General features: G+C 49.4%; 1 protein-coding gene across 4 annotated transcripts in view; it reads left to right on the plus strand.

The window, feature by feature from the left end:
* HK2 (hexokinase 2) overlaps positions 1-23,406 on the plus strand; it is a 63,159-nt gene extending 39,753 nt beyond the window's left edge. For 3 of the 4 annotated variants that reach the window (XM_074341418.1, XM_074341419.1, XM_074341420.1), the window contains 15 exons: positions 2,566-2,685; positions 3,297-3,392; positions 4,364-4,463; positions 4,776-4,959; positions 7,132-7,287; positions 8,549-8,782; positions 9,720-10,024; positions 11,399-11,547; positions 11,806-11,925; positions 14,934-15,038; positions 15,487-15,586; positions 15,690-15,873; positions 17,530-17,685; positions 19,057-19,290; positions 21,103-23,406. In XM_074341418.1, coding sequence (XP_074197519.1) covers positions 2,566-2,685; positions 3,297-3,392; positions 4,364-4,463; positions 4,776-4,959; positions 7,132-7,287; positions 8,549-8,782; positions 9,720-10,024; positions 11,399-11,547; positions 11,806-11,925; positions 14,934-15,038; positions 15,487-15,586; positions 15,690-15,873; positions 17,530-17,685; positions 19,057-19,290; positions 21,103-21,247 — 2,388 coding nt within the window. In that variant the 3' untranslated portion in view covers positions 21,248-23,406. The remainder of the gene's footprint in view (positions 1-2,565; positions 2,686-3,296; positions 3,393-4,363; positions 4,464-4,775; positions 4,960-7,131; positions 7,288-8,548; positions 8,783-9,719; positions 10,025-11,398; positions 11,548-11,805; positions 11,926-14,933; positions 15,039-15,486; positions 15,587-15,689; positions 15,874-17,529; positions 17,686-19,056; positions 19,291-21,102) is intronic. The other variant, XM_045515496.2, reaches the window with a different exon arrangement.
* The last annotated feature ends 1,183 nt before the right edge of the window (positions 23,407-24,589 follow it).

Here is a 24,589-nt window from a genome sequence, read left to right on the forward strand (position 1 = left end):
TTTTAATTAGAGGAAACAGATGGATTTAAAAAATAAAGTTTAGTTAAAACCAAGACCAAAAACTCAGAGCTTTGCAGAGGTTTCTGAAGACCTGTGAACCTGGTCAGGGTGGGTCCCTGGACAAAATCTGTCTCCTGACGCGTGAAATTCCACTGGAGAGCAGTGAATTGCAAATTGTAATTGCAATTTGTTATAAGTGTGTCCTGGGAAGGAGAGTGAGCAGATTCTCAGACCAATAAGGAAAAGGAAACCTATTGAGAAGATGATGCCCTTTGAGCCTTTTTATGGCAGAAGGGTGTTAGCTCTTTCTTCCCGTATCTTACCCTTAGATCACCAGCTAACAGGAAAGGAGTAGTCTTCCAGTAAAGGAAGCAGATGGTCTCCTTTTACCCACTTTTAAAGAGCTGCAGATTATTCTAACCCAGCACTGTCCAATACAACGTTTCGCAGTAGTGGAATATTCGGTATCTGCCCTGTGTGGTGAGGCAGCTCCCAGCTGCCTGTAGCACTGAGCACTTGAAATACAACTAGTGTGATTGAGGAAGTGACTTTTTAATTTTTTTTAATTCTTTTTTTTTTTTTTAAAATCTTAGTTTTCTTTTTAAAAATGTTTTCTTTTCTCTCCAAACCCTTGTGTCGAGGGCTGACGTTCAGTAGATCGCAGGGAGGAAGCTGCTGTGCTGTGTACGAATACCCGATCCAGACACAGGTCGTCTGGGAATGGTTTAGCGCCAGGTTCCCTAAAAATTCTAAGTAATTGACATAGCTGCAGAGTTCTCATGGCTGCTATATGGGGCAACACATTATTTAATGCCTCTTCACTGCCTCTTTTCTTTCTGCCTCCCCCTGTTGGTAGTGCAGTTGGAAAGAGCAGTGATCGGGGCTGAGTAGGGGGGACCGTTTGGCTCCCCGCCCCCCTCCTCTGATGACTGGCCTTATCTCTATGCGCAGCTTCTGCAACTCCCTTATTTTTGGGATAAGATCTATTGTACTAAAAAAAAAAAGTTAAGGAAAAAAAAGATCTTTTGTATTAAAGACCATCTTGACTAGAGAACCGGGAAGAGGATGCTGGCAATTTGTTTAACTCTATTATAAATTTTGTCTCTGATCAGCTTCCAAACAGAAGAGTAGAACTTGCTGAATATCTGTCTAGAAATCCTACTTACGTATTTAAAGACTTGACCTCGGCTCCAGGGGGCTGGCACCGGCGCTCTGGGGGTCTTCTCAGTGAGAGAGCCCTGACATTGCCCAGCCTTTGCTCCTGAGAATGTTCTGGTTTGGAGATTGAGCGTTTCAGCCTCAGCTGAGGTTAACTTTGCACGTGGTCCAACACATGGCCAGGATGGATGCAGGAAGTTCAGTTACAGCCGGCCGCCTTCTAGATGGCGGTGGCCTCGTCTTCCCTGATGCCTCCCACTGAGCACACCCGAGACATCTGGGGAGCCAGTACACCTCTCAACCGTTTCTGATTTAGCAGGTTTTGGTTTGGGCCTTAGAATTTGCCTTTATAACATGGTGATGCTGCAGTGGACCACGTTTTGGGAACCCCTGATTTAGTGGAAACTTTCTTGCTTCTGCCTGGAGAGGAAAACGAATGTTGTCCTTATTAACCTCCCTTGGTTTTTCGATTTTGCCATCTGGTCAAGCTGGCCCTTGGCATCTGCTCAGTCTCTTTGACTTTTGCTTACTTTTGTACCAGAATGCTCCTGGTCTCAGCCTCTGCGTGTCTGGAGTGGTCACCAACTTCTCTTTGGGGATGCTGAGTGGGCAAAAAGGAAGCCACGGGGCTGTGGGCTTTGTGGGGTAATTGTGACTACAGCTTTTTTTCTTAGGTTTAAGGTTTTCCCCAGGAGCTTTGGGTCCTGCTTAGAATAGTCACAGTTGGGAGGCGGTCCATCCCCAAACCCTATTTATTCTTCAGCGCCCTTTATGGACTCACTGGATATTCCATGTTGAAGTCAGAAAAACAACGATAACTTCTTTGAATTGTCCCCAGGAAATTAGTTTTCTAGAATGGAGGAAAAATATAAAAGTTACTTATTTTTGTGAAGTTCGTTTATAGAATGCCAACAGAGAATGTCCCGTCCCCTCCCCCAATCACACAAGACAAGGAGGCTAAAACACTTCTTGGCAGTGAGATGGGCTGCCCTTTCTGGTAAGACAGTCAGCTGTGCACCCATGTCAAGGGAGGTTCTGACAGAGCCACCAAAGGATGTTCTGTTCCCAGGGCCTGCGATGACTGTCTGATTGGCTTTGGCTGTGATTCCCCCTGCCTCATCGGATTATTTTGATGGTGGTTTGGATAAAGGCCTTAAGTAGCAGGCAGTATTTAATAATCACTAGCTGGTGTTAAGCCCTTATATGTATTGACTCATTTAATCCTTTTGGGAGCTCATGGGCATGTACAGTTATCACCCCCATTTCACAGATGAACAAATGAAAGCCTCAGAAGGAATACATATCCTGCACACATTCAGCTAGTTCCTTTCTGAGCCGAAAGTCCCCGCTCTTAATCTCTCTACCGTTCTGCCTCCCTGCTCATCTTCCTGTGTTGTGTGCCCTTAGCTGTTTGACCACATTGCTGAATGCCTGGCTAACTTCATGGAGAAGCTACAGATCAAAGACAAGAAGCTCCCTTTGGGTTTTACCTTCTCATTTCCCTGCATCCAAACAAAACTAGACGAGGTAAGATGAATTCTTTAGAGACTTTCGTTGCTTCATTCTTTGGGCTGGGAGGAAGGACTGGGAAGAACTCTCAGCCACCTGCTACTGTGGTGTACGGGGTGGCTCTGATGGATGGTGTGGACAACGTTAGAGTATTGAGAGTTCTGTCCTGCTGGGTGCATGTGTGTAGGTGTGTGTTGGGGGGGTGCTTAAGAGGCACCAGAGAAGGGGGGTCTTTATCACTCTCCCCTCAAATGACAATGTGCAACCCCACATACATTGCACATCATCCTTATTCCTCTTAGGGAAACAGGAATGAGAAGTGCGTCAGGGATGCCTTTGTTCTGAAGTGTTGTGATAAAGACCCTTGACAGTTAAGGATGTTAGGAAACGAGCATCTTATTTTGGCAGCTCAGTAGCCTGCTGCTTCCACTTCTTGGGGCAGTAAATCATTCATTTAATCTCTTTTCTTGGTCTTTGACCGAGTTTCTCCTTCCTAGGCTAGACAGGAAGCAATACACAAATTCAGTCATGACCTGTTTAGCCTCACGGCAGAGGTGTCCTAATGATGGTTGTTAGAGGGGCGTGGCCTGAGTTTTGTGTGGAATCAATATTCCTTGTTCCTTTTCCAGAGTTTCCTGGTCTCGTGGACCAAGGGGTTCAAGTCCAGTGGTGTGGAAGGGAAAGACGTGGTCACTCTGATCCGGAAGGCCATCCAGAGGAGAGGGGTGAGTGGTGGCAGCAGAGATGGCCGGGCAGGAGCTTGGGGACTGGAAGCTCTTTTCATTCTTTGGGGTCCACTCTGAAGTCTTTCCCTCTCTGCCCTCAAATCAGCATGAGAATCTTTTGTGATTCTTTTTTTTTTTTTTTTTTAATTTGTTTTTGGTTGGGGGAGGCCATGAGGTTTATTTATTTAAAAAATACATATTTTTTAACGGAGGTACTGGGGATTGAACCCAGGACCTTGTACATGCTAAGCACACGCTCTACTCCCTCCCCCTTTTGTGATTCTTAAGGAGAGGTCTTTTCTTCTCTGCTATTTTTACCCAATAATCTTCTGTTTCTTTTTCTTTTTTTCTTCCAGTTTTATTGAGATACAGCTCTGTGTAAGTTTAAGGTGTGCTGCAGAATGACATACCTATATTGACAGAGAGTTAGCACACCAGTGACCTCACACGTGATCAGATGCCTTTGGGGTCTTCAGATTAGCATGATGGATAACGAGTCTTAGCCTTGGTGCAAGAAGAACCCTTTAGCTCTTAACCTGAAGTAGACTTGAATGTCATTTTCAAACAAGAAAGTGGGTATGCTGTTGGTTTGAGGGTGGAACGGGGCAGAGAAAGGACACGATACAGGTCTTGTCACACAAGACCTGGGAGGGAGGGAGGGACAGAGAGAAAGAAAAGAAGGAAGAGAATGAGAGGAAGTCAAGGATGACAAGACAGGCCCTTCCCACTGCAGGGATGCTGTGCGCGCTGGACTGCGCTAGGTCCTCCGTGATGAGGACAAGCAGGTGGGAAGTGAGATGCTGCTGTTAGACTGGCTGTGGACCTGATTTCCAGCTCTAACCTTCTTTGGCTTTGAGTAGGGTCAGTGAGGGCAGCCCTGTGCACTTGAGCTGTGTCTTCCTGTGCTTTGTCTTCATGTCTGTAACCTTTCTGTGACGATGAAAGACAGAGCCCCTCTTTTATCCCTGCAGGACTTTGATATCGACATTGTGGCCGTGGTGAACGACACAGTGGGGACCATGATGACCTGTGGTTATGATGACCAGAACTGCGAGATCGGTCTCATTGTGGGTGCGTGAGCACTGGGTGTGAGGGCCAGTGCTGGCCCGTGGGTGTGGGTGGGGGTGGGCTGGAGACGAAGGAGGGATCCAAGGCCTGGGTGTTCCTCGGTAATTCATATTAGAAGCTAATGATGCAGTCACTTTGGAGGGCTGAGCCAGGACTTGTGGAGTTGGGGGTGGTACTGGGTTGGACCATGTTGGGATGCCCCAGGAGTCTGCACCGAGGACCACCAGCGCCCCTCGGCAGTCTCAGGACAGTGGTACAAGATGGGGACTGGGGGCTGGGGGAGGACGGTGCTGAGCAGTCCCCTGTGTCATCCAGGCACGGGCAGCAACGCCTGCTACATGGAGGAGATGCGCCACATCGACACGGTGGAGGGCGACGAGGGGCGGATGTGCATCAACATGGAGTGGGGGGCCTTTGGGGACGATGGCGCGCTGGACGACATCCGCACCGAGTTTGACCAGGAGATCGACATGGGCTCTCTGAACCCCGGGAAGCAACTGTGAGCAGGCCCCCCGCGGGCGGCGGGCTTGGGGGGTGGCTCAGGAGCTGAGGTGGAGGGCGCTTCTCGGCTTTACTTTATATGTAGTCTTATAGCACCACCCCTCCCCCCAAAGTCGCCAAGGCACCTGCGCCCTGGCTGCAGGAATGTCGTGCAGGCGGACAGACTGGAGTAGAGGTAATGATTTGGCTGCGTCTCTCAGAGCTGTCATTCTAGGAGGTCGTAGTCTGCTATGTGTGTGGCCCTGCACTTTCACGCCGCCTTCCGTTTATGAGTTGCCCATAGAAGCAGTCTGTGCTCCAAGTAAGAAAAGTCACGTTGAGATGGCCAAGATTAGGCGTGTGAATGCTCCTTTCAAAGCTCCCACCCCCATCACTGCCCAGACGATGGGGCTGTGACCGCTGGCTCCTAAGCACTGGCTGAGGCTCTGACTCAGACCCCTGGCAGGGCTGCCTGTGAGCTAGACCAGGTCCCAGGGGCCCCAGGGCCTCCTGACCCAGCTGGAGACAGACCCAAGGCCTGTGGAAAAGTTGGTTTTAAGGAGCCCCTTTGGCCACCTTCTCTGGACCTGTGGTCCAGCGTGGGTCCTGGAGTGGACTGGAGGCGGGACCGTAGCATTTTGGACCCAGAATGTTACATTCTCCAGCCTGGTCAGACTTGGTTTTTAGTTACTTTTGACTCTTACAAGACATTATCTCACTCTCACAAACGTTTGCCCAATGTCCTTACTAAAGATCCTGAAACAGGGCTTGGTGTAAGCTCTGAAGGCAATTACAAAACGTTTTGAGCAATCAGGCCCTCTCTGGTCTTACTGGAGCTGTGACTGTTGCAGGGAACCTTTTAACACGGATCCCCACTTAGAGAGGAAACTCTACCCCTATAAACCAGCTTTGTAAAAAAGTACCCTTTTCTTTATGGGGGGAAGGGGAGTTCCTTGCTTCCTGAAAGCATAGTTTATTTAAGTCACAAGCTTCTCTCACACGTTGAAATGTTAGCCCATTTACTTGGAACTTCCATAGGCTTCTGGCTGTGTTGGCCATGGCTAGTGAGAAATTTTATGGACTGAAAAGCTGCTCAAAACAAAGCAAAGCAAAAAATATGCTGAGAGGATATATACCAATGTGTCAGCTCTCCCTGAAGTTGGGCTTGAGTGGGAACTTTTCTTCACTCTTTGTATGTTTCTAGATAAATATTTTCCAAGCCTTGACTGAAACAAAGAATGTTTTAAAAAACAAAAAAATAAAAATATAAATACATACATATATATATATATATACATAGCAAACTGAAATAAGAGTTTTTACTAGCCACACTGCAGAGCCCCACTGGCCCCCTCCCCTCGGTCTCATAGAACCGACTGCTCTGGGGGAAGGTGCAAAAGCAGACACACGAATTCTCACTGTTGAAGCAGGGCAGTGTGCCCGTGCTGGTGCTTAGACATTGCAAACAAACCTTCTGCTCGAGCACTTGGTCAGTTGTCCACTTAGCTCCCGGTCTTCGGTCTTGAGCAGGTCGCTTCCTGAAGGTCCGGCCTCCTCTTGTATTTCACACCTGGTGACACTGGAATCCCTTCCACACCCTTGTCTGGGCCTCCTCCCTGAAGGCTGGTGTGTTAGTGTCCAGAGGCCCAACTGCCTCCTCTCTCTAGGACCCTTGGTATCTTTCTAAGATACCAAGAAAGAGCCTTTTTGGCTAGAAAGAATTGTGAGGATTTGCTTTCTCCTGTTACATAGTCTGAGCCAGTGTCTTCTAAAGAAAACAGTGTCACCTAGTGTTGACAAAAATAAATTACCCAGCTGCCCTCTCAGCTATTTGTCACCTGCCTGCTTGGAAGCTTCCAGCCTGTCTCAGATTGCCAAGACCATTTAAGGTCCTTCTCACCTGCCCCGACCTGCCCACCTACCTTTGCGCCATTCTCCTCCCATCCCAGGTTTTCACGGTCTTCTCAGGAATCCACAAGTGTCCTGCGAAGGGAAGGGCTATGTGAGGTGATAAGTTGCTGGGCCTGGGCCCCAGATTTAATCAGATTGCCTCCCCCGCCCCCCACCTTGTAAATAAATATCGAGGTTCTACATAAGATTTCCTTTTTTTTTTTTTCCTTATAATGGGTCAGTTTCTGGTGTACAGCACAGTGTCCCAGGAATGCATATATATATGTGTATCTCCCGGCAGATTTGAGAAGATGATCAGTGGAATGTACATGGGGGAGCTGGTGAGGCTTATCCTAGTGAAGATGGCCAAGGAGGAGCTGCTTTTTGGGGGGAAGCTCAGCCCTGAACTCCTCGCCACAGGCCACTTTGAGACCAAGGACGTTTCGGATATTGAAGGGTAAGCTGTGGGCCCTTCTCTGTTCACTGGGTCTTCAGAAGGGCGGACAGGCAGTCTGGGGAGTGAGGAAGAGTCACCCTTCAGATGTGGATGGCGGGGGGGGTCTTACCCGGCATGGGCCACGGCGGGCCTACGGCTCGACGTCACTTGCCGGGTCGTCTCCACACTCGTCTGTGTTGAACGTGCTGCCTACCAAAGTGACTCGGGGTCCCTGGGGACACCCGGCCCCCATGCAGGGACCTGTGCTTTGGCACCGGTCTTCCTGCCTGGCAGAGGGGCCTCAGCTTAGTGCTAGAGGCGCCCAGCGGGCCTCTTAACTGCTCCTTGCACCTACTTCCTTTCCCTCCTCCCGAAGCTCCGACATTTCATTCCCTATTGGCGAGTTTCAAAAAGGGCTCTGTCCTGACCCCCTGCTTCGTGACAGAAAAATTGGTCCTTGGACGACACTGAGATGGACTCATTTAGTTCTAAAAGGTAGAGCTGAGGCCTGCATTTTCACAGAGCAGCAGGCGTGGGTGTGAAGATGGCCTGGTTTTTTGTTTTTCACTTAACAATATCCAAAGAGCTGGGCCGAGTTTCCTCTCCCTGAGACCTTCCACTTGTCGCCTGAGGAGGCTTTGTTGTTTCAGGGACCAGATGGTGGCGAGAAGGTGGTTTTGGTGTTCAAGGGAGCAGTGAGACCGTTCCAGTGACTTAAGTAGAATTCTTGAAGGAACTGTGCCTCCTTGTAAAGCTCAGAGGGGATAAAAGGAGGCATATTTGTGAGGCATTTAGTTCCACTAAGAAGAGTGCCCTTTCTCACCGTCTTTAGACACAAGTTAAAGCAGTGATGGCTCTGTTGTGGAGTGTAACAGACTGATTACTTTAAAGAGAGGAAATGGGGTGGGCTGCTCAGCTCAGCGAGCACCGTTCCCTCTGACCCGAGCACAAGTGAGCTCACACACAACTTGGTGTTTAAAGCCCCAAGAAAAGGGCCTTGTCCCTACATAGTACGTGCGTGAGAAAAGTTAGGAGCATCCAGAGCAAGGGGCACCGGAAGTACTCTGTGTGCGTGTGTGTGTCTGGGAGAGCAGCTTGGCTTGTGTTTCCCCTCCTCCTGGTTCAGCCCCTGCAAGGTGCAGGCAGAGCAGTGAGGTGGGCGTCTGCCCTCACCGGGGAAGGGCGTCTGCTGCCGCTGTGGGCCTTCCCTGCCAGCCTGCACGGCCCCCTCCCCCTGGCCACAGCGGGCGGCACCTGCCCACGTGCTGTCTCTGTTTCCCAGGGAGAAGGATGGCATCCAGAAGGCCCGCGAGATCCTGATGCGGCTGGGCCTGGACCCGACCCAGGAGGACTGCGTGGCCACTCACCGGGTCTGCCAGATCGTGTCCACACGCTCGGCCAGCCTGTGTGCAGCCACGCTGGCGGCTGTGCTGCGGCGCATCAAGGAGAACAAAGACGCGGAGCGGCTGCGCTCCACCATCGGGGTGGACGGCTCTGTCTACAAGAAGCACCCACAGTGAGCCGGCATGCCAGGGCCCCCAGTGACGGAGCTCTCAGGGCGGGGGGGAGACTTGCCAGTCTGGACTCCCTGGAAACTCTGTTTTGCATTGTGGGCTGGTGGAGATGGACCACAGCGTTGAGGTTCTTGGTAGAAGAAAAGTTCCCAGCTGAGCAGGCGGGGGCTGGGAGTGTGTCATCCTTGGTGTGGGTGGAGGCGGTTTCTGAAGGCTGCCAATGACCAGGGGTCTGCTCAGAGCTCTCCTGGTATCTGGGAGCGCTTTCTGCCACCCTCTTGCTTTCATTCACTCGGCTATCGAGGTAATCCTGCTCTACCCTCCACGTTTTGCTCCTTTGGTCATAAGGGCTAGAATACTCAAATTTCAGCTGGGACCTGCAGGATATCTCTCTGTTGTGCCCATTTACCGTCCCATCATTTTCACCTCGCATGAGTGCCCCATCAGTGGGCCTCCATTAGCTGAAGGTCGGTGCAGAAGGTCTCAGCCCTTCCATTCCCTGGTCTCCTCATCCAGTGCTGCAGAAACTTTAGGGGCCAAAGTCAAGAAAAGCATTTCGACTTTTTCCTTTCTGGGCCTTTCCTCGGCAGCATCCAATGAAATGAGCAATGAAACGTGAACAGTAGTTGGTGTCAGAATCACCTGGTTTCCCTGGGCTGCCCCATCAAAGAACCACTAAGTTGGGCAGAGGGGCTGTGGCCTGTGGGAACGGGGGGAGGTCTTCCGTGACTGCACGCAGGAGATAGTGGCTTCCCAGAAGGGGCTTTTCCTTTTAGCTGGGTGGCCTCAATTGAATATCTGCGCTTTTAGACAGTCACCCTTACTCAGGAAGGAAGAGTAGGGAGAGGATGTTAGGGTACCACTGTGGGCTGAGGCGGTGAGGTACGGCCCCAGCCATTTGTACCACTGACCCTAACTGTGGACACCCTGTGACTGTAGTTTTGCCAAGCGTCTTCACAAGACCGTACGGCGCCTGGTGCCTGACTGTGACATCCGCTTCCTCCGCTCTGAGGACGGCAGCGGCAAGGGGGCTGCCATGGTGACAGCAGTGGCCTACCGGCTGGCCGATCAGCACCGAGCCCGCCAGAAGACCCTGGAGTCTCTGAAGCTGAGCCGCGAGCAGCTGCTGGAGGTCAAGAGGAGGATGAAGGAAGAAATGGAGCGAGGTCTGAGCAAGGAGACTCATGCCGTTGCCCCCGTCAAGATGCTGCCCACCTACGTGTGTGCCACCCCTGATGGCACAGGTATGTGGCGGGGCAGCCACCCGGCTCACCACGGTGGGCCTCTGTCCTGATGCTGAACACTCCGGGAGGACTCCCTGAGCCTCAGCGCTGGGTGCTTGGACCAGACAGTTAAACAAGTTTTTTCAGCTCTAGTCCTGGGAAATTCTAATGACCAGTGAGCTCAACCAAGGCATTCCTCTGCTAAAATCTGAACAGTACTAATATGTAAATACTTCATGAATGCTTCCTCTGTGTCAAACACGTCTCTAAGCAGCTTACACATATTAATTCATTTAATCTTTACCTGTTAATAGAGATTGGTAGTTAATTTGGTTTGCTAATGAGCTATGAATATTTTGCACAAAACTTAGGCACCAAGAAATTAAGAAACCTCTTCACACAGCTGGGAGATGGCAGAGCTGGGATTCAAAGCCAGGAATTTTGGTTCCAGGTCAAGGGTTGACAAATTAAAGGCCAGGGGCTAAGTCTGGCCCACTGCCTATTGTTTTAAATGAAGTTTCATTAGTACACAGCCATGTCCATGGCATAAGTATGGCCTTTATGGCTGCTTTGTGCTGCCATGGCAAAGTTGTATGATTGCAACAGACAGTTGCTCACAAGGCCCAAGATGGTTACTGCTCAGCCCTTTACAGAAAAAGATGGCTGACTCCTTGCTCTAAGTCTTGCAATTCAAGTAATGGAGGTCTTTTTCCAATTCAGAAAAATGACTCTTGAGCAGGCCAGTGTAGCTCGGCTGGTCCAGGTTTCAGAGCTGAAGACTGGGGCTTGGTCCTGGCTCCACCCAATCCTGGCTGTGTGGCCCTGAGCCAGTGACTCACTCCATACAGCTCAGCCAGGTCTTGCTCTGCCATCAGAGGGGAGTGCAGCTCCTCCCTCTGCAGGCTGCCTGAGGGTTGCATGGAGCCTGTGTGTGAGGCACGTAGTGCATTGTGACTGTCCTGCAAAGGAGGGTTTCCCCATTCAGAAAGATTTTTCTTCAGTTCCCTTTAAAGGGCTGGACTCTTCTGCTGTTGCTTCTGTATTCTAGAACCTAACAGAAGGCGGCCTCTGATTTAGCACAGATTGTGCGTTTGGATATTTTTGAGTTACTGTGTCACCATTTCTTTCCTGTGTTCTGGGGCTTTTTGGGGACTCCTGAGGTCCCTCCACTTGACATCATTCGAGAACCACTGAAGAGCCAGCGGGTCTCTGGTCCCCGGGGTGGGAGAGGGAGGGGCTTACTGTCTTTACCGTTAGGTGGCGCTCGCACACCCCGCCCCGAGGCTGCCCAGGGCCGCCCGGGAGAGCTGCCCGGGAGAACTCCCCGTCGGGGACGGCGCTTTAGACGGTCGCTCTCTGGCCCCAGCGCATCATCTTCCTGGGCTTATTTTCCAGAGAAAGGTGACTTCCTGGCCTTGGACCTGGGCGGCACCAACTTCCGGGTCCTGCTGGTGCGCGTGCGGAATGGAAAGCGGCGCGGAGTGGAGATGCACAACAAGATCTACTCCATCCCGCAGGAGGTCATGCACGGCACAGGGGACGAGGTGAGGCGGCGGCACCGCGGGTGGGGGCCCCCGGGGACACCCTTTCTCGCCAGGGAGGACAGCGCTTTCTCTGCTCCCACGTGTTCCCAGGGAGGGCTCCGCGGGCCAGGGCCCTGGGCTGGCCTTTACTGAGGTTTGCATGTGCCGAGCTAGCGTACCTCCTGGGTGGAGGCCCCAGGCTGGTCGTGCTCAGGGGGCAGCCTGCCCAGGCCGGGGCGCCCCTCGTCCCCCCCATCAGAGCCCGACTTTCCCTTGTAGCTCTTTGACCACATTGTCCAGTGCATTGCCGACTTCCTGGAGTACATGGGCATGAAGGGCGTGTCCCTGCCTCTGGGGTTCACCTTCTCCTTCCCCTGCCAGCAGAACAGCCTGGACGAGGTAAGGGTGCCTTCCTGGAGGGTTTCCTATGGGCTGTCTTGACTCTGATGGGCCAGAGTGTGGGGCGGGGGAGAAGGCTGAGCTGAGAGGAAGGGAAGGAGGGCGTGAGTGACAGGTCCTGGGGGAGGGACGGGAATAGGTAAGTCAGAGCTGGTGGGGGTGGGTCAAGTAGGGAGCAGTCTTTGGGATGATGATGATGATGCTAATCAAAATATGCACAACTGTCATCTTTTAAGCCCTTTATTCTAGGCTTCTCATGCATCTCATTTAACCCTCACAGCAACCATACAAGGTAGTTGTTTTTATACCCATTTTGCAGAAAGGAAAACAAGGTCTACAGAAATACTGGGTATCTTGCACCAGGTCATAGAGCGTGGGAGCGGCCAAGCCGTGATTTCATTCTGGTTTCCTGGCACCTGAGCCCAGGCTGTCAGTTAGGGCTCAGCTGCTCCTGGGGCCCCTGCTTTGGGCTCAGGACATTTCCCTCCATCTCCTGTTGTTTGCATGCCCTGGTGTTTCTCTAGTCTCACCTTTGCTTTTCATTCCCTGTCAGTTGCCTTGGCTGGATGAAGCAGATGGTAAAGATCTGGTGCTCCCACATGTGCTGGACATGGTGTGTTGAAGTTAGGATGGCTGGATAGGCAATGCTGAGACTCGCTCAGGGTGGCTGAGTGGTATGTCAGAGATCAGAATACTATTATTTAAGCATTTGTTCCTCTGTGTCTTGATCAGTGTTCTAGAAGCTTGGTACAAGGGGACATATGCTGTGGATGGAGTTGTCGGGGTACAGAAGGTACTAAAGTTCCTCCTTTAGGTGCTTACAAACAAACTGGACGGATGAAGCAAGCTCAGAACAGTACGAGCTGCTCTTTGGAACGTGGCACCAGCAGGGCGATGAAGCGCTGAGGATGACGCAAATCTGAGCACATACCCGGAGGGCACGAGGAATACTTGGTCAGAAGAATGAGTTGCTGGGGAAGGCAGGCAGGCAGGCAGGCCTGGCAGTGTGGAGGCCACGTAGGTGGGAACCGTCCCAGGTAAAGTGGGCTTGGAGCAGTGATGAGGAAAGGCCTGCATTTCCCACGGCGTCCCCGGAACAGCGAGCCTTAATTACATCACTCAGCTGAGTTTTGTGGATGCCTCCCACCCCTCCCCTCTGAGAGTTAATTCGCCACGTGCACTAGTACAGGGGAGGTTTGAGAAGTCCTGCCTTAAACCCCCCGCCTAATCCAGTATCTCCCAACATCTGTTAGCATTTGCCCGGTATTACTAGTCCAGGAGGGCTTTTAGCTTGTCCAGCTTTGTCTCAGTGTATTACTTTTTTCAGTGTCAAGGCGTCGGATTTTCAAAGCCTTCTCTTTGCATCCATTTACCAAAAGGAATTATCAAACATGTGGAGAAGGACTGTTGGGATATTTAATGAAACACTACTTACTATAATAGCCGTTAGAAACAAACCTAATGGTTACAACAGGGGGGAAATAGTTAAGCCATGAGTCACTCACTGCCCTGTATCAGTGACTAGTTTTTTGGAAGAAATTTCAATGATTTGTGAAAAGTCATTGGTGGAAAGACTAAAACATATTTTTAAGAAAAGTATAATCTTTGTAATATAGAAACATACAAAAAATGCGATTAAAGGGAAGATAAAAAACATAACATTCTAGTGTATATGCTTCTAGATTTTTCCTACTGAAACATTTTTGACAGACACGATCCTAATTTTCAAGAACAGCAATGTGTATATATGGGTTTATACATTTATCTGGTGGCCCTCAGACATGTTAACTGTTTTTGTTTTTGCCTGAGTTGTAAACTTCCAGGTCATTGTATTGGCTTTTATTCTATAATGTTCCAAGTTTCTGTAAGGAGCACGTGTTCAGTCTACAATTGTGAAAATTAAGAGCAAATGAAGCAGAAACAGGGTTTCCGTCTGTTGTTCTGTCTGTAAGCTGGGTTCTTGCCCTGGTGAGATCACCCTGTTGATGGGGAAACCAGCAGGGGCCGAGGTCCAAAGGCCTCAAGCTGCCTGGACGAGCTGGTGGCCCCGGGCAGCTCTCCCCATCTGCTGGGGCCTCTGCCTGCCTTAATTATTAAGGACCACCTGCAATAATGTTATTCGAACATTTTGTAAACTTGAAAGTGCCAAGTTCAAAATTTCATCAGAGATACGAAGCTAATCTGTAGGCAAGAAAATTAGGTGGCGATAAGCACACGGTTGTTTGGATATAGGTGTGTAAACCAGGATACCGCTGAGATTGTACTTTGTTTTTTGGAGTCTCCTGGGATCTGAACACAGCATGACACATACAGGTTGACTCGTGGTGCCAAACTTCTGGGCATGAAATGCCGCATTCGAAGCCATGATGCATCTGCTCCCGGAAGGCTCTGTGACCCAGCGAAATGTACTTGCTTGCTTACTTCCTACTAGAGTTGGAAAATTAAGAGACACAAATCGACCCTTCTGTACGAAGGACAGGGCAAATCGCTTATCCCAGTGAAGGAAACAAGCGTACAGAACTTTGTTCCCTGGCAGGGGCAATTGTGTGGTGCTTGCGAGCCCATCCGTTGGAAGTGGTGGGCCCGGGGGGGCGTCGTCCTCGCCTCCAGGCTGCAGGCCAGAGCCACAGTTACCTGTAAAATGTGCATGATAATGATGAGTATTTCCTGAGGTTGCTGTGAGGATTCAATGACGTACACATGTGATATGCTTGGCCCAGTACCTGGTACATAGTAGGCGCTCGATAATCCTAGTAGGGGAAACAGGTTTAGGATCATTCGTGGGTGAGATGATTGGTTATTTTGGTGGGAGGTAATTTGGGTTTTTTAAATTTATTTTTAATGGAGGTCCTGGGGATTGAACCCCTCGTGCATGCTAGGGAGATGATTGGTTATTAAAGGGCACCTGTCTAACCTGTGAGGTTGAGAAACATGCACAGCTGGGCCCTTGGGAATGACCCAAGGGCCCTTCTCTGCTCTCCTTATCCCTGTCCATGTGTGATTTTTAGAGCATCCTCCTGAAGTGGACTAAAGGCTTCAAGGCGTCCGGCTGCGAGGGCGAGGACGTGGTCACGCTGCTGAAGGAAGCCATCCACCGAAGAGAGGTGGGAGAGGTGTGGCAGGTGGCCTGTGTTCCCAAACTGGGGGAGGTGCTGAGTGTGGTTGCTTTGGTCAGAGGCAGGATCAGGAGGATCAGCTTAGTCCTCCAGCTGTTCATGAGCATCCATTGTGAGCAAGCCCTGCGCTTGGCAGCTGGGGATCTAGAAATGACCGCAGCAAGTTCTGGGTCTGTAAACAAAGCCATGGGCTGATGTCGGGTGCTACTGAGCTAAGAAGGAAAATGAAGTCGGGTGAAGACACAGTGAGTGGGCTGGGGAGGGACACTCTTGTAAACAGCATATCCAGGGGAAGGTCTCTGAGGAGGTGAGACTGAATGAAAAGAGAAAATGAGCCCTGCCATATAAAATAAGTTTTATACACATTTAAATCTCCCTTGTGAGTGTCCGAAGGGAGAGTATCGTGGTTCATTTGGGGACTGGGGATCTGCTGTCGCCTGCTCAGGAGTTTGACTTAGACGTGGTCGCTGTGGTGAACGACACGGTTGGGACGATGATGACCTGTGGTTACGAAGACCCTCACTGTGAAGTCGGCCTCATCGTTGGTAAGGACTCGGGCCGCCTTTCCCGTGTGGGGGACACACAGCCCAGGCTGGGTGGGAGGCCGGTGCTGAGCGAGGCCCTGACGGATGTCACTGCGGTCGGCAGGCACGGGCAGCAACGCCTGCTACATGGAGGAGATGCGGAACGTGGAGCTGGTGGAAGGGGACGAGGGGCGGATGTGCGTCAACATGGAGTGGGGGGCCTTCGGGGACAATGGCTGCCTCGATGACTTCCGCACAGAGTTTGATGCGGCTGTGGATGAGCTGTCCCTCAACCCGGGCAAACAGAGGTAGGCACCCAGCTGCCCATGGGCCCTGGTGTGTTGATCCGGGAACCGGGATTAGTGGTGAGCGATCGGACCCTCTACACAGCAAAGCCCAGGACGCTTGTTCTCTTGTGACGTTGATAGAAAAGATCTCTTTGGAAAGGGCTTCTTGTCAAGTACATCTAGAAAGTTCTGGGTTAAGTCCTTCTCCCCCTTCTGGACTCTGATGTTCTTGAAGTCTATCGGGGAGAACAAATCACAGCGGTTCTGTTACAGCGGGCATTTCATTTCGTATAGGGAATTTGGGATTTAGAGGGATGCTGCGGAGCACAGACGCCAGCACATGGAAGAGCAGCTCCCACCCCGAGGGCAGGGAGGACAGGCAGGGGAGAGTGTTAAGAACTATTTCTGGGACTTGTGGGAGAACCAACAGCTGGACCACCTGCTGCCATCAGAGCGAGGAAGCATTGCTGGGCTGAGGCAGACCGGAGCAGGAAGCAGACAGGAGCACTCTCTTTCTCCTCCGTCCATCCATCAAGAATGTAGCGCCCTCTACTGTCTAACTGGACAAGGAACCAGCCCCAGCGTCACAGAGCCCCTAGTACTGGGGTGGGGGTGGGGGTGGGGCTCTGAGCTGAGGGACGTGGTGTTAAGATCCAGCACACATCCCATGAGCAAGGGGTTGCATGCAGTGTTTTCTAACTGGATTAATCAGGGACCAGAGTTCTGCAGAGACTTCTTTGCAAAATATTTCTCTGTAGTAGAGGTCACAGACGCAGAGAAATGCCTCCAGGGGTTAGGCAGGAAGCATTAATGAAAGAAACAGACTGGAACAAGACAGATTGAATGGTGGTTTTTTTTTTTTTAAATTGAGTTATAGTCAGTTTACAGTGTTGTGTCAATTTCCGGTGTACAGCACAATGTTTCAGTCACATGAATATACTTGTGCTCATTTCCGTATTCTTTTTCACCATGAGTGACTACAAGATCTTGTATATATTTCCCTGTGCTGTACAGTATAAACTTGTTTATCTATTCTGCATATGCCTGTCAGTATCTACAAATCTTGAACTCCCAGTCTGTCCCCTCCCACCCCCCTCTCCCTGGCAACCACAAGTTTGTATTCTATGTCTGTGAGTCTGTTTCTGTTGATGGGGTCTTGATTGAAACTGGGAATGTTGACTTTTTTGAAAAGTCACTGTGCAGAGCCAGAAGACCCTCAACTCACTGAGTAGCCATGTTTAGTTCTCGTGGCCAGGATGGGGGGGGGATTGGGGGGCTTCAGCTGGCACTGGCTTCCTGAGTGATAGCTGATTAGGTCGAAGAGAAAGCATGCTAAATTCTCAGCAACATTAGGGATTGAGACACTGCATCCTAGCCTTCTGAAGTGTGGGGGTTGGATGTGCATTCCTTCTTGAGGAGTCTTGGAAGGGACATGAACCCACAAGGTGGGGTCAGTCTCAGGGAACCTCGTGGACCTCAGTCTGTGCATCAGTCAGTATGTGTGGACACCAGGAATCCTGCCCCAGTGAGTCAAGTGGCGTTTCCTTTCCCACCAAGGGAAATCTGTCTGCCCTCCACCTTCTAATGCAGTGGGGAGGGGACCGAGCTGGTTTATCTCAGCACATCCTACCTACCACCTTCCTCCTTAACACTCCATGAACATTACCCTCACTGCAGGTTTGAGAAAATGATCAGTGGCATGTACTTGGGCGAGATTGTTCGTAACATCCTCATTGATTTTACCAAGCGTGGGCTGCTCTTCCGTGGCCGCATCTCAGAGCGACTCAAGACAAGGGGAATCTTTGAAACCAAGTTCCTGTCTCAGATTGAGAGGTGAGAATTTAGGGCCTGGAATAGGGCGGGGCCATTTACCTCCTCCTTTTCACAGACAGGTGAGCTGAAGGATTTCCACAGCTCAAGTAGGATCAGGGTGTGGCTTACTTAAAGGCCAGTTTAGTAGCTAACACATTCCATAGTGCTGTTTTAAAGCACTTTATGAACAGTTGGCATTTTAAGGGAAAATATATAATATTCTTTTGAAAAACCACGTGAAGCTGGCATGAGCCTGTGCAAAGCAGTATTGTTGGGTTTTAGACCAATTTCAAAGGCAGAAAGAAAGAGAGCTGCCCATAGAATGTAAACTGGGATGCACAGAGGAAGGTAATCCACTAAAGCACTTATGCTCGGCGCGAAAGTCCTTCTTAACTGCTGGCTCCAGTGACAAGGCAATCAGGATTAAGTCAGGCAATACAGAAACCTGTTTTGTGGCAGCTCATTAGAGCAAAGCCTGCTTCCTCCAGTCTAATGGTGGGAAAGTCTGCTCCAAATTAGAACGCTGAATTTCAGAGCCTTTTAAAAATTGATACTGTGTTATTACTCTCAGGCATATAGAAAAATGGGAACTGGATGACCCACATGAGTGGGGACCGAGGATATCTGCACTAGTGAATAGGCAGAGTATGTTCTGGTTCGCACGTCTTGTTTATTTTCTCCTTGGAGTGTTATTTGCACTTCATGCACACGTAGATTTCAGACCACCCAGGCTGGGAGAGCAGAAGTAGAACAGGGGTCTGATGGTGGTTGGTGATGCTTCCAACAGTGAGAGCCTGGACAGGAAAGGGCTTTGCAAGTTAAAACTTGTCACCTGTGAGCATCATCCCTGCCTTTACTATTTCCAAGCAAGTGGAACACATGGACAGTGAATGTCTTCTTGTTTTGAATGTCAGGTTTGTTTTTTTTTTGGTTTTTTTTTTTTTTGGTGGGGAGTGATAATTAGGTTTGTTTATTTATTTTTAGAGGAGGTGCTGGGATTGAACCGAGGACCTTGTGCACGCGCTCTACTGCTTGAGCTATGCCCTCCCTGCCTTGAGTGTCAGTTTTGTAGCAGCAGTGGGTTACGTTGCCTGGACAGAGCGGCACAGGGAGCTGTTTCTTTGTGTTCCTGTCCATGTGGGCCAGTAGTTCCTGAACTGAGTTTAAGAACGGGAGCCATTGAGGGGAGGTTATAGCTCAAGTGGTAGAGCGCATGCTTAGCATGCAGTGGGTTCAATCCCCAGTACCTCCTCTACAAATAAATAAACCAAATTGCCTCCCCCACTAAAAAAATAAATAAAAATAAAAGAACAGGAGCCACCTCTCAGGGTTGGTGGGCCATCCGGCCCTCTCGGTACATGCCTGACCGCTCGCTGTCTCCCCCCGCCCCAGTGACTGCCTGGCCCTGCTGCAGGTCCGTGCCATCCTGCACCACCTGGGGCTCGACAGCACCTGCGATGACAGCATCATTGTCAAGGAGGTGTGCACCGTGGTGGCACGGCGGGCAGCCCAGCTCTGTGGTGCCGGCATGGCTGCTGTGGTGGACAAAATACGAGAAAACCGTGGGCTAGACACCCTCAAAGTGACCGTGGGCGTGGACGGGACCCTCTACAAGCTACATCCTCAGTGAGTGCCTGATGTCCACTCCTCCTGCCCATCTGTCTCCCTCCAGCTCTCCATTCTTTCATTGCTGTCTTCTCTCTCTCTCTATTTGATGGTGAATTATCAGGCATTCCAAAGAGTGTATATAATGTCTATATTATAGTTTAAAGATTAATGACCAGAAGTAGGGCTGGGTTTCGCCACCCGGCTTGGAAGCCCCTGCGAGCCCCTCCCAGCTGCAGCCTTCACATCCACAGAATCACATCCCTCACCAGGAGTAAGTGCCATGGTGACTAAGGCCCTTGCTTTCACCCCCCACCCCCCGGATGTCTATGTATGCATCCACATTGTTTAGTTTTACTTAATTTCGGACTTACAGGGGAATCATACGGCACCTTCCCTTTTGTGACTGGCTCTTCTCACACAGTGCTCACGGTTTTGAGATGCATCCACATTTGTTTTTTTTTAATTTAAATTTTATTTATTTTTTAAAAAATTTTGTTGGGGGGCAGGTAATTGAGCTTATTTTTTTTTATATATTTTTATTTATTTATTATTTTTAGATTGAGGTATAGTCAGTTTACTATGTGGGAAGGGCTTATTTATTTTTAATGGAGGAACTGGGGATTGAACCCAGGACCTTGTGCATGCTAGGTGTGCACTCTACCACTGAGCTACACCCTCCCCCTTTTGTTCACGTGTTGTCTATGACTGTTTTCAACTATAATAGCAGAGTAGTTGCAGCAGACCATATGACCCACCAAATTCAAAGTATTTATTTTCTGACCTTTTGTAGAAGTTCGCCACACTCACCCCCTATATGGAAATACTGAATTCTCTTTTCTTTTCACTGTTTCCTGTCTTTCTCCATCTCTTCCCCTTTGTCTCCTCTCATCCCTGTTTCTCTTCTCCTTTCTCCCCTCACCTACATATGTTTTGAATAAATTATTTTAAACTCAGGAAGCTCCTCAGTCCTCCTCTGGAAGCTTCTCAGCTACAGGTTGAAAGGACAGAGCCGTGCCCCTTGTCTGGGCAGTACGCAGGGTGGAGGGACTCATCGACTGGATGGTTACCTGCTGTCACCACGATTGTTACAGGGAGTTGAGGAACTTGCCCAGAGTCTATACAGCTTTAGTGAAAGGAGTGGGCCTTGAGAAGTTCCAAGTTTCTCTTGCTGATCAGTGTCGTGAAAATAAGAACCTGAGTCCCACGTAGGGGTCAGGAGGCAGGGCAGAAGTCCCACCACCAGCGCTGGTGCTTGGTGTTGGGAGCCTCTGTCCCCAGCTTTGCAGCTGGCGAGGAGCAGCTTGACCCTGCTGTGGTGGGGCAGATGATGAATGATCTCTTTCTCTAGTCCCATATCAGGGAGAGTCTGAGACCCCTATAAACTCCCAAGAGCACCTCTCTTAAGTCTGCGCCTTTTGCCTTTGATGACATTTTGGGTTAGACATGGGTCTGATGTCTGTCAATACCTCTGGGAAGTAGACTGTCACATGTGTGGGGCTTGGCCCTCCGCTCCAGAGTTGACAAACAGGTTATACACTTCTGCCAAGGCATGCTTGGGGCACCCACAACTATTAAACTTCTCTTTCACTACTTAGTTTTAAGAGCAGAGCTTGCCAGAATCTCAGACTTTTGTGCTAGAGTTGAATCTTGCCTTCCCGCCCGCCCACTGTGACATAGAATTTGGGTAAGTTGCTGGTCTCTCCAAGCCTCAGATTTCTGAAACACAGTACCTAGTTTCCAGGATCGCTTCTTAGGGTCCCATCTCTGAGGACACAAATCAGTCATGAATAAGGTTTTTTTTTCCCTCTGTCTTTCTTCCAACTTTTCCAGCTTTGCCAAAGTCATGCATGAGACGGTGAAGGACCTGGCTCCAAAGTGTGACGTGTCCTTCCTGGAGTCAGAGGACGGCAGCGGGAAGGGGGCGGCTCTCATCACTGCTGTGGCCTGCCGCATCCGGGAGGCTGGACAGCGGTAGAGCCCCTGAAGTTGGAAGGACTTCCTCTGGTTTCCCCTCTTTCCTGCCTTAAATTGTAAGATGCCACCCCCTGTGTCAGAGACGGACCCCTTGGCTCTTCCTTGGCAGAGAGGACCTTATTGAACTGAGTTTTGTCTCTGTCTACTCAGCCATTAGAGTTTGGTGCCCAAGCATTGCCCCTCCCAAGATAGATGCAATTTGAAGTTAGGATTTATTCAGTCTTCACAACCATTACCACTGGTTCTCTTCAAACTTGAAAAAAAAAAAAAAAAAAAAAAAGAAAGAAAAGAAATTGACCAGTAGTAATCCCCTGGCCAAATTCCATGTCGCTGTATCATCCTACCGGATGGGGACACTAATGACAAGATGCGGTTGCTTCACCTTGGAGCCTGAGCGTGACATTTCTAGGTGGAGAGCATTGTCCAGCAAGGAGGCTGATGCTGTTCCTCCTCCCAGGGACCTGGGGGGTCTCCACCAACTCCAGCCGGATTCTCCCACAGGCAGACCGTTGCAGGGAGGAGAGGTGGCAAGGGAGGGGAAACCCACGGGTAGCCATGCGGCAGCCCCTCTTCAACCTCATCTACAAGCATTTGCCCAGTGGGTACCAGTGGATGCTGTTTCTGGAACTAAAGCATCCTGAGTCTGAGCAAACAAAACCAAAGCCAGGAATTGACGCATCCCATGAGTGGGCTTGTCATCACATCTCCTCGTGGGGTCGCAAGTCATCCATCAGCAGTGGATCTTTGGCAGAGGGTCTGTTAAAAAAAATTTTTTTTTTCCTGCATAAGTGGAAACACTGTATTTTCATTTTAATTTATATTTGAAATGTATTTAGTTCATGAAGTACATCTGTTCCTTTATCTTGACACTGTACGTACCTGATCGGTTGTATGTAATGTATTTATACGTTAATTTGGTATGTATATAAATCCACAGGATCTCAGACTCAGCCTCATTAGTAGATGAGTGTAGTTTAAAGGGTGGAAGATGAAGATACTGACTGGTTACTAGAAATACCTCATTCACTTGCCAGAAGAGAAGAAAGCCTCTTTGGGGTGAGTGAATGGTCAAGCAGCTGTTCCCACCTCGTCCTCTCCCTGCGAAGTCAGCAACTTGGAAGGAGGCTGGGGCTATGGACTGAAGAAACCACACCACCTGGCTGCTCCGGCAAGAGTTTCCTGGAGCTGTATTACCCGAGACGTTAACAGAGGAAGCGGGAAGCGTTTCGAATAGACTCTGCTTAGAAATCTTCATCCATAGAGAAGTTAGTAGTATTTTCAGCCTCCCTAACAAGATAAAGGAAGCCACCAAACACATGAAAACAACGTCCAATTGTTGCTAGCAAACCAAAACAATTCAACAATCAAACCAACAAACAAAACCTCAGGGGCAACACTGTGCTGGATTTGTGTGCCCTCCACTAAATTTCACCTCGAGTTTGTTTTGTAAATGTTGTGCAAGAGGTGTTGTCCACAGACTTCCCTGGGCTGAGCTGTTTTAACAAGGATTTCAGACTCCTTTGAGGGGCGGGAGAGGGACATTAAAACCTTTCTTACTCTGCTTTGAGAGCGCGGTTCATTCTGAATCTGAAAGCCCACGTCTGCCCTAAACTATGCACACACATTACACCTGAATACTTCGCAATAAAGAGGGAATGGCCTTGTAACCCTGTTGAGTAGGATACAAGGTTCAAAATCAAAAGATGGAACTGCATAACGCAGTAGCACCCAGTTTTTGCACATTTATCAAACTTGTCCTGAGAACAGTGTCTAGATTTGTGTGTCACTAAGGGATGCCCAAGAAATAGAGATGAACTTAAACTTGAAAATTAGGCACCGTCTATGAACTTGTACATTTTTAAAAGGTAGAGCTGTGTGTGTGTATGTGTGTGTTTTGCTATTTAAGATGTGCTGTTGGTTTTCCAAAAAGGAATGCTGGAAAATGCATTTTGAATGTTTGTGTTCTCACTTAGGTGACAGTTCCTTGCAGATGCTGCTTTGCCCATGTCAATCTTTGACTGGAAATGTGCTCAATGGCAGATCATCTCAAATCTTCGAGCACTCGGTTTAGTGAAGACGTTGTTGTGTACAGTAAAGAACTAGTTGAATTAACTGTGTGATGTTAACTATTATTAATAAATTTTAACATTTTTCAAAATATTCAGTGTGTGATTCATGAGCATTTTCAAAAGTGTAGTCATCTTTTGAGCATATTAGCACTTTCTGGCCCATCTGAGTAGTTGATGAGTGTCTTGATTTTGACTGTATGTGCTTGATAGACGTGTGGCCAAGATTTCGTCTTGACTCCAGATATTTCTCACTCCAGAAACTCAGTCCCAATGGAAGTGGGAGGTAAGCAACTTTTCTAGGCCGCCTTTGAGCCCCTAAACCTCAAGCATGAAGCCCCTAAACTGAAGCACCATGAGTGGCCCACCAGTCTGCTGTTAAAGCAGCTCAGCTGAGATGTAGCAGAACCCTCAGGGACTCTGGCTAGTCTCTGTGGGCATGTGTGATTCGCATTCAGAATATAAAGCCCTTACATGAACATCTGAAAAACACCTCTGTCCTCTCCTTGCCAGTCTTTCAAACCCTCTCCCTAATAAGCAAAATACAAACCTGGGAAATAAACTCACAAATCCCCTGTGATGCTCACTGACATTGACACGGCCCTGCTTGACAATAACTGAGGGAAGAGACAGATCACAGCTACTAGGATGCTGACGATAAACAGGATGCAAAATCCTGCCTTGCTAGTTGGTGAAGAAAAGACCATTTAAATTAGATCCCATTGGGGTACGGTATAGCTCAGGGGTAGAGTGTACACTTGGCACACATGAGGTCTTGGGTTCAATCCCCAGTACCTCCATTAAATAAATAAACAAACAAATAAATAAACCAAATTACCTCTCCCACAGACGAAAAGTGTCCTCTTTAAAAATAAGTAAATTAGATCATGTTTTTCTGACTTACTATTTCTGAGACTGTTAGCAGATAACGACCCCGAATTGGAAAGCCCACCAAATGTGTGGGTCCTTGCCTGCCGATTGAGAAAGAATTCTCAGTAGAGGCAGAGCAGCAAAGTGAAGAAAAAAAAAAGGCTTCTTTATTGCTCAGAGGGAGAAGGGAAAAAAGGCGGAAAAGAAGAAAGAAAGAAAGAAAACACTGGAGCAGGTAGCCTGTTGAGACAGCTCTGGCCCGGGATCGGCCTGTGGGGTCTGACCGCAAGGCTCTGCCATCTTTATCTTTATTCTGCAGAATAAAGCAGAAACTCGGCAGGACAAAAGACAACAAGGAAAGCGGGGTACCGGGGTATGTCTTTGGGATTAAGGCAGCAGTTGGGAAA

The sequence above is a fragment of the Camelus bactrianus genome, chromosome 15 (genome assembly GCF_048773025.1).
Source record: "Camelus bactrianus isolate YW-2024 breed Bactrian camel chromosome 15, ASM4877302v1, whole genome shotgun sequence".
NCBI lineage: Eukaryota > Metazoa > Chordata > Mammalia > Artiodactyla > Camelidae > Camelus > Camelus bactrianus.